We start from the raw sequence: 9,963 nt of genomic DNA, 5'->3' as shown, positions 1-9,963 counted from the left end.
ATTCAAAATATCCATTTCATTATTCAAAATTGGCTATTTCTTAATTTTCACTCGTATTTCGACATTTAAGTCCTCTAATATGCGTTGCGGAACATGTTGACTATATACACTTTGTTCCTCTTATTATAAGCTTTCGAATGAGGTATAAAGTTTATCCATAATTAGGGGCTAAAGGGTCGCAGCAGTCCCTTCCATTATTCAAAATATCCATTTCATTATTCAAAATTGGCTATTTCTTAACTTTCACGCGTATTTCGACATTTAAGTCCTCTAATATACGTTGCGGAACATGTTGACTATATACATTTTGTTCCTCTCGTTATAAGCTTTCGAATGAGGTATAAAGTTTATCTATAATTAGGGGCTAAAAGGTCGCAGTAGTCCATTCCATTATTCAAAATTTCCATTTCATTATTCAAAATTGGCTATTTCTTAATTTTCACGCGTATTTCGACATGAAAGTCCTCTAATATGCGTTGCGGAACATGTTGACTATATACATGTTGTTCCTCTTGTTATAAGCTTTCGAATGAGGTATAAAGTTTATCTATAATTAGAGGCTAAAGGGTCGCAGCAGTCCAATCCATTATTCAAAATTGGCTATTTCTTTATTTTCACGCGTATTTCGACATTTAAGTCCTCTAATATGCGTTGCAGAACACATTGACTATATACATTTTGTTCCTCTTGTTATAAGCTTTCGAATGAGGTATAAAGTTTATCTATAATTAGGGACTAAAGGGTCGCAGCAGTCCATTCCATTATTCAAAATATCCATTTCATTATTCAAAATTGGCTATTTCTTAACTTTCACGCGTATTTCGACATTTAAGTCCTCTAATATGCGTTGCGGAACATGTTGACTATATACATTTTGTTCCTCTCGTTATAAGCTTTCGAATGAGGTATAAGGTTTATCTATAATTAGGGGTTAAAGGGTCGCAGCAGTCCATTCCATTATCAAAATATCCATTTCATTATTCAAAATTGGCTATTTCTTAACCAGACTCTATTTCTTAACTTTCACGCGTATTTCGACATTTAAGTCCTCTAATATGCGTTGCAGAACACATTGACTATATACATTTTGTTCCTCTTGTTATAAGCTTTCGAATGAGGTATAAATTTTATCTATAATTAGGGGCTTAAAGGTCGCAGCAGTCCATTCCATTATTCAAAATTTCCATTTCATTATTCAAAATTGGCTATTTCTTAACTTTCACGCGTATTTCGACATTTAAGTCCTGTAATATGCGTTGCGGAATATGTTGACTATATACATTTTGTTCTTCTCGTTATAAGCGTGAATTAGGTATAACTTTTATATATAATTAGGGGCTTAAGGCTCGCAGCAGTCCATTCCATTATTCAAAATATCCATTTCATTATTCAAAATTGGCTATTTCTTAACTTTCACGCGTATTTCGACATTTAAGTCCTCTAATATGCGTTGCGGAACATGTTGACTATATACATTTTGTTTCTCTTGTTATAAGCTTTCGAATGAGGCATAAATTTTATCTATAATTAGGGGCTAAAAGGTCGCAGCAGTCCATTCCATTATTCAAAATTTCCATTTCATTTTTCAAAATTGGCTATTTCTTAATATTCACGCGTATCTCGACATTTAAGTCCTCTAATATGCGTTGCAGAACATGTTGACTATATACATTTTGTTCCTCTCGTTATAAGCTTTCGAATGAGGTATAAAATTTATCTATAATGAGGGGCTAAAAGGTCGCAGCAGTCCATTCCATTATTCAAAATTGGCTATTTCTTAATTTTCACGCGTATTTCGACATTTAAGTCCTCTAATATGCGTTGCGGAACATGTTGACTATATATATTTTGTTCCTCTTGTTATAAGCTTTCGAATGAGGTATAAAGTTTATCTATAATTAGGGGCTTAAGGGTCGCAGCAGTCCATTCCATTATTCAAAATATCCATTTCATTATTCAAAATTGGCTATTTCTTAACTTTCACGCGTATTTCGACATTTAAGTCCTGTAATATGCGTTGCGGAACATGTTGACTATATACATTTTGTTCCTCTCGATATAAGCTTTCGAATGAGGTATAAGGTTTATCTATAATTTTGGGTTAAAAGGTCGCAGCAGTCCATTCCATTATTCAAAATATCCATTTCATTATTCAAAATTGGCTATTTCTTAACTTTCACGCGTATTTCGACATTTAAGTCCTCTAATATGCGTTGCGGAATATGTTGACTATATACATTTTGTTCCTCTCGTTATAAGCTTTAGAATTAGGTATCGATTTTTATCTCTAATTAGGGGCTTAAGGGTCGCAGCAGTCCATTCCATTATTCAAAATATCCATTTCATTATTCAAAATTGACTATTTCTTTATTTTCACGCGTATTTCGACATTTAAGTCCTGTAATATGCGTTGCGGAACATGTTGACTATATACATTTTGTTCCTCTCGTTATAAGCTTTCGAATGAGGTATAAGGTTTATCTATAATTTGGGGTTGATGGGTCGCAGCAGTCCATTCCATTATTCAAATATCCATTTCATTATTCAAAATTGGCTATTTCTTAACTTTCACGCGTATTTCGACATTAAAGTCCTGTAATATGCGTTGCGGAACATGTTGACTATATACATTTTGTTCCTCTCGTTATAAGCTTTCGAATGAGGTATAAAGTTTATCTATAATTAGGGACTAAAGGGTCGCAGCAGTCCATGCCATTATTCAAAATATCCATTTCATTATTCAAAATTGGCTTACATGTTTAACCCCGTTGAATTATTTATGTATGTGTCTGTCCCAATTCAGGAGTCTGTAATTTAGTGGTTGTCATTTGTCTATGTGTTACATATTAGTTTTTTGTTCATTTTGTAAAATAGATAAGGCAGTTAGTTGTTTACATTGTCTTATTGGGGCCTTTTATAGCTGACTATGCGGTATGGGCTTGCTCATTGTTGTAGGCTGTACGGTGAGCTATAGTTGTTGATGTCTGTGTCATTTTGTTCTTTTGTGGATGTTTGTCTCATTGACAATAATACCACATCTTCTTTTTTATATTTCCTCATTTTTATGCATATTGTTGCATTTAGGTCGTCCGTAAACCCTCTTATGGTCATTGCAAATCAAAATGTAGCTATAGTGTCACGGTCAAATTTTTTTATATTTTTTTCACTATTCACCGGTTCAATTTGAATAATGAAACATAAACCATTTCATTATTCATTATTCATTTTTCAATATTGAATAGTGAATAATGAACTATTTCATTATTCATTATTGAATAATGAATAATGAACTATGAATAATGGACGTACTTCAGCCCGGTCCATTATTCTCTTTTATTCACTATTTTTAAAAACATTTTAACTTCTGATCAAAGTATCATAATAACGTTGTTGAGATTATCGCGGGAACATAACGTTCCAACTATTGTACGTTTATTGTCGACGTCGTATTGTCAGTGACGTCGCCTTGGGCGGAAATACGAACTTCTAGATAAAATGTAATGGCTGAATAGTTGTTGTTATCGTTGCCTATCATCTATATTTATGGTGCCTTGACCAATGGATCTCGTAAAATTGAAATCAGTCCGATCGGGGAACAGAAGCGCTGTTACCAGATTATTCCGAAGATTAGATGAAGCAAAGGAGAATTCGAATTTCGATGAAGAAGAAGTTATAGCAACACTCGGAAAACTAGTGCAAAAACAAACATTGTTTGAGGACTTAAACGAACAAATTTTAAAGTTAACAGAACCGGAAGATGTGGAAAATGAGATAGTGGATTCAGATGAATATTCAGTGGATATGGAAACAAAGATTCGCCACATACGTAAGTTCATAAAAAATGTCCAAACACCACAGTCCCGTCATATTGATTCACATACAACAACCCACACTTTAAATCCAGAAACTGTACCGTTTGTACCAACGCACAACATAGCCAACCCACACAACGCACAGTCGTTTGAGAACCCGTCTGTACAAGCCAGTCATACGTTTAACACACAGCAAAGCACATTTTCGTCAGCTAGTAGTCACCGCCTACCCAAACTTTCGCTTCCAATATTCTCAGGCAACATCTTAGAATGGCAAACTTTCTGGGACTCATATGAGTCGGCCGTACACATTAACTTGTCACTTACGAATGTACAAAAATTCAATTACTTGAAAGCACAGCTAGAACATGAAGCACTAGATTCTATAGCGGGGTTCGCACTTACAAATGTAAACTATGATGAAGCCGTAAACCTATTAAAAGAGAGGTTCGGTCAACAGGACAAAATCATAAATGCATACATGCAGGCATTATTAGAAATCCCTTCGCCTAGAAATCAGATAACAAGCTTACGAAGCTTTTACGATAAAATGGAAAGTTACGTCAGGGGATTAGAAGCTTTAGGTCAGACACAAGAAACATACGGCACTCTACTTGTTCCAATTATTATGAAGAAATTACCCGGGGAAGTCAGACAACATCTCGCGCGAGAACACAGAATACAAACTTGGGTATTACGGGACCTCCGTAGGAGCATTTTAGATGAGATTAATATAATGGACGCAGGACAAGAGTTAGAGTCGACAAACCATTTGCCCACAACATCGTCTTTCTTTGCCGGAGCGAAATCGGCAAAGTCCAAATCTGTCAAGAATATTGAGACAAGACCTTGTGTGTTTTGTCATGAAATACACGCACCTACCCAGTGCAGTAAAATAACCGACACAGAATCCCGTATGATAATAGTCAAACGTGATAAGTTATGCTTTAACTGCCTTGGTAAACACAGAATAAATGATTGTAAATCTAAACACACATGTAGAAATTGTAATAAGAAACACCATACAAGCTTGTGTAATTCACGTCCAACAAACAACATAAAACCAGTGAATGAGGTAAACCATAGAAACGGGAGTAGTAACTCAGCAAATACGAACTTCCACGCGAATTATAACCAGAGCAGCAACCCGCCATCGACAAACGTTCAACTCGTTAATGAACTTCATGATACAGAAGAAGATACTACCATTTTGTATTCTCAATCGACAGAATCGCGATCAAATGTATTTTTGAAAACCGCCGTATCTCAAGTAGGCTCAAATCAGCACTTTATCGATACGAATATTCTATTTGACGAAGGAGCTCAAAGATCGTTTTTGACGCAGAACTTAGCGAATAAACTCAATTTACAGATAGAAGGAACAGAGATAATACATTTATCGGCATTTGGAGGTGAAGAGAAAAACACGAGACACTTAGAAAAGACAACAATCTATCTGAAAACCGATGCCGGACACATATTGCCAATCAAAGTATTGATAGTACCGATGATCGCCACGCCTTTACAGAATTACATACGTAATATTGATACACAGAACGGTTATTTACGTGGTTTGAAGTTAGCACACACGATGACACAGCAAGATTCGTTTGATATATCCTTGCTTGTAGGTGCAGATCACTATTGGGACATTGTAGAAGACCATATTGTACGAGGAAACGGTCCGACCGCCGTGAAATCCAAGATCGGATATTTGCTTTCGGGACCTACATACAGTAAGAAAACTAACACATCGAAAACTAGCATGTTTAATGTTTTAATATCACACAAAGATGAAGAATACAATTTAGAGAGATTTTGGAATTTAGAATCAATAGATATAAATAGTAAGGAGTTAGACGAAGACGACGATACCTACATAACAGCATATCAGGACAGATCAATTGAATTCAGAGAAAATAAGTATTTCGCTAGGTTACCATGGAAACAGGACCATGATGAATTGCCTACAAATTTTGCAGTCACGAAGAGAAGGACAGAAAACGTCATTAAAAGACATACCCAAAACCCTGATATGTTAAAGAAGTACGGGAACATTATACAAGAACAGGAACGAAGGGAGTTCATAGAGAGAGTGGATGAAACAGCTGAAACTCAAGGAATAATACACTATATTCCTCATCATCCAGTACAGAAGGAATCAAGCACTACGCCTATCCGAATCGTTTATGACTGCAGTTGCCGCCAGTCGCCTTATTCGCCTAGTTTGAATGACTGCCTCTTGGACACACCGCCGAAACTAAACGACCTGACAAAAAATCTGATGAGATTTAGAGCCAACCCTGTCGCCATAACAACGGATATTGAAAAGGCCTTTTTACATGTTGGCTTAAACGAAGATGACCGAGACGCTACACGTTTCTTGTGGCTCAGTAACCCATCAGACCCTACAAGTAATCTACAGACTTACAGGTTCAAATCCGTCCTTTTCGGAGCAACTTGTTCGCCGTTTATGCTTAACGCCACGATACTGAAACATTTACATCGTTACAACAGTACAACAGCTACATTGATGGAAAGAGACTTGTACGTGGACAACATTCTGACAAGTTTACAGAACGAGGATGACGCTAATACGTATTATAAGGAAGCGAGAACAATGATGAAGGAAGCCGGATTCAACCTACGATCGTGGACATCGAACAGTGAAAATATACGCACGCTAGCCGAGACGGAAAATGTACTAGATAAGGACATCAACACAAAAGTACTTGGTATGTTATGGAATAGCAAATCCGATGATCTGATGTACCAGAAATGTGAGATTCAACTACGAGACATTGTAACAAAAAGGGAGATTTTGAAACATTCTTCCAAAATATACGATCCACTTGGAATACTCAGCCCCGTCACAATACGAGCAAAGATGCTCATACAGGATCTATGGAAAAGTAAACTTGATTGGGATGAACCAGTTCAGGAAAACTTTAAGGCTACTTGGATTAATGTAGCAAGCGACTTAGAGAAAGCGACACAAATCGTATTTCCCAGATATTATTTCTCCAGTAATTCTACTTCGACACAATTTGAACTACACGTATTTTGCGATGCGAGTCCAAAAGCGTATGGAGCGACTGCATATCTGAACAACGGTACCGAAACTACGTTAGTGATGGCGAAAAGCAGAGTAGCGCCAGTGAAAAACCTAACATTACCGCAATTAGAACTTATGGCCGCAGTTATTGGAACTAGACTAGCGTCACATGTAAAATCGACTTTTGAATGTAAAAACGTGGTTTTCTGGTCGGATAGCTGCATAGTATTACACTGGATAAAATCATCGAAACCGTTAAAACGATTTATTGCAAATCGAGTGCGAGAAATTACAGAGTCTACAAATCAACATGAATGGAGATATTGTCCTACAGAATACAATCCAGCAGATCTCTTAACACGAGGAATTGACGCCGATCAATACATCAATAGTGTCATTTGGAAAAAAGGACCAAATTGGTTAACGACTCGAACAAAATGGCCAGAATTAACTCCTACAAGTAAAACAGTATTGACAATTACAGGAGAAAACGACGACGAGGAATTTCAAAACAATGACGTTCATACTGGCTACTATGGTATTAGTAACATTATAGACATTTCGAAATATGGGACTTTCAGGAAATTGATTCGAGTAACCGCTTACGTTCAGCGGTTCATATCTAATTGCCGATATACCAAACATCTGAGAAAAAGTGGAGTCTTAACGACAAATGATATTAATATCATGGATATTACATTGCCAAAAATCTTCATATTCCGCCGAAATAAAAAGTTTACAGGACGCTCGAAACAAAAACACAATGAAATATCCAAGAATAAGACAACTAGGACTCTTCATAGATGACGATGGCCTTGTGAGATGCAATGGTAGGATTCACAATGCACCGATTCCAGAGAATACTAAATTTCCATATCTTATACCTGCAAATCAACCACTTACCAAACTGATAGTGATAGACGCACACGAACGTTCACTCCATTCTGGACTAAATGCTACGCTAACTTATGTACGACAATCGTATTGGGTACCGACACTCCGACAATTTGTTAAGAAGTTATTAAACAAATGTGTAACTTGCCGCAAAGTTATGGGAAAATCTTACAACAAACCGGATCCGCCACCCCTACCGAAAATAAGAGTACAGGAAGCTTCGCCATTTACCGTCACAGGAGTCGATTATACAGGTGCTTTATACGTAAAGGACTCAGAAAGAACTTTAAAGAAAGCGTATATATGTTTATTTACATGCGCATCGACAAGAGCAGTTCACCTAGAAGTAGTTCCAAACTTGAGCGAACATTCATTTATTCAGGCATTTCGGCGCTTTGTTAGCCGTAAATCTTTGCCTAAAATTCTAGTATCTGACAATGCAACTACATTCATTGCAGGATCTGCAGAAATAAAAAGATTATGTGAATCGGATATAGTAAAAAATACTTTATCAACACACGGTGTCGAGTGGAGATTTATATTGCTCTGACGAAGACAAGTTTGAAGAAAGTGCTTGGACGATCCCAAGTAAACATGGAAACATTACAAACAGTTGTTACGGAAATAGAAACTATCTTAAATGACAGACCGCTAACATATCCATCATCCGATATCAAAGACTGTGAAGCTTTAACGCCGTCTCATCTATTATACGGAAGGCGGATTTCAACATTACCGTACCCGCAATCAGAAATTGATAATTTCCTAGACCCGACTTACATGGGACATAAAGATCTTAATAAAAGTGTACACAGACACACGCAATTGATTCAACATTTCTGGAAAAGATGGAAATCCGAATACCTTACATCTTTACGTGAATTTCATAGGACAATCGGAAAAAATGAACAATTAATAAATACAGGAGACATCGTACAAATTCACAACGAATGTCCGAGGATAAACTGGAAAATTGGGATCGTAACCGAACTTGCGAGAGGTAATGATGGACTTGTAAGATCAGCACGAATAAGGACCAGCACGGGAGAAACTACAAGACCGATCGCCAAATTATATCCGTTGGAAGTAACACAAACGATGACAAACAATTCTAACAGTAACGTTCATATTGATGAGCAGGAACATATGGATAACAGACCGAAACGAAAAGCTAGCCTAAAAGCCCGAGAGACGATACAGAAGTGGATTCACCAGTGATGTAATCGATGAACATAAACAATTACACGTTTAGTGCAAAGTTGAATTTTATTTTATTTCATGAGAGACTTTAATTGAATTTAATCGCTAAATATAATTTCCGTTTTATATGATTTGCTCAGTATTACAAAGAAAAACACAACGCGAGAGACAATTTCAAAGTGATATTATTTATTGATGGACAGTTATTTATCAGTGAAACGATTTATCAATGGACAATTGAGAATTTTAGAAAATTGTGATAATTTTTACTTTTTCGCGGCCCCAGTATGTTGAGATTATCGCGGGAACATAACGTTCCAACTATTGTACGTTTATTGTCGACGTCGTATTGTCAGTGACGTCGCCTTGGGCGGAAATACGAACTTCTAGATAAAATGTAATGGCTGAATAGTTGTTGTTATCGTTGCCTATCATCTATAAACGTATAGAAGCTTAAGTATATTACACACACTTAATTCGTTTTTACACCAAAAAAATGCTATAACAATTAAAGCAGTCTCTAAACCTTTGATAGTAATGTACACCACGTTTAAAAATTGCATTGAAATCTTAATATCCATTTACACCGTATAACCTATTGAATCAGATTTTGTAGTCTGTACATTGATTGGTGGCTTTTTTACCCAGTCACATGAAGTCGTATCTAACAAAAATACAACAATTTTGAGTAAAGAATTTCCATCTTTATCACAAGAAGTAATGGCATTTTTAATCACAGTGTATAATAGTATAAAATAATTTCAAAAATGCTATCTACAATGATCAATTAGATAAAGAAAATGACTAAATATTCTCAAAAACTCACACCCACACACTCACATCACTATTATGCTGAAACTACAAGTATAAAAAGAAAACATAAAACCCAATTTCAAGGGGCTAGGCAAATGTGTCCCATGTCCTATTTATAGAATGTATTTAGTATAAAAACATGTTGGTCAAACACATACAAATGGTCAAGGCTGTTTTAGTTTTAGAGGT

General features: G+C 36.2%; 1 protein-coding gene across 1 annotated transcript; it reads left to right on the top strand.

The window, feature by feature from the left end:
• The first annotated feature begins 3,558 nt into the window (after nt 1-3,558).
• LOC134697973 (uncharacterized) lies at nt 3,559-8,311 on the top strand. The gene is made up of 2 exons (XM_063560257.1): nt 3,559-7,405; nt 7,671-8,311. Exons 1-2 carry the CDS (start codon nt 3,559-3,561, stop codon nt 8,309-8,311), a joined length of 4,488 nt encoding a protein of 1,495 aa, XP_063416327.1.
• Nucleotides 8,312-9,963: the final 1,652 nt, after the last annotated feature.

This window comes from Mytilus trossulus, chromosome 14 (assembly GCF_036588685.1).
Source record: "Mytilus trossulus isolate FHL-02 chromosome 14, PNRI_Mtr1.1.1.hap1, whole genome shotgun sequence".
NCBI lineage: Eukaryota > Metazoa > Mollusca > Bivalvia > Mytilida > Mytilidae > Mytilus > Mytilus trossulus.
Note: the sequence above shows the minus strand (reverse complement) of the source record. Positions and strands in the feature narration are given on the sequence as shown.

Coding starts and splice junctions, on each gene's coding strand:
- LOC134697973 (XM_063560257.1), top strand. CDS start 3,559: ATGGATCTCGTAAAATTGAAATCAGTCCGATCGGGGAACAGAAGCGCT. Junction 7,406..7,670: donor CGTTCATACTGGCTACTATG/GTATTAGTAACA, acceptor GACTCTTCATAG/ATGACGATGGCCTTGTGAGA.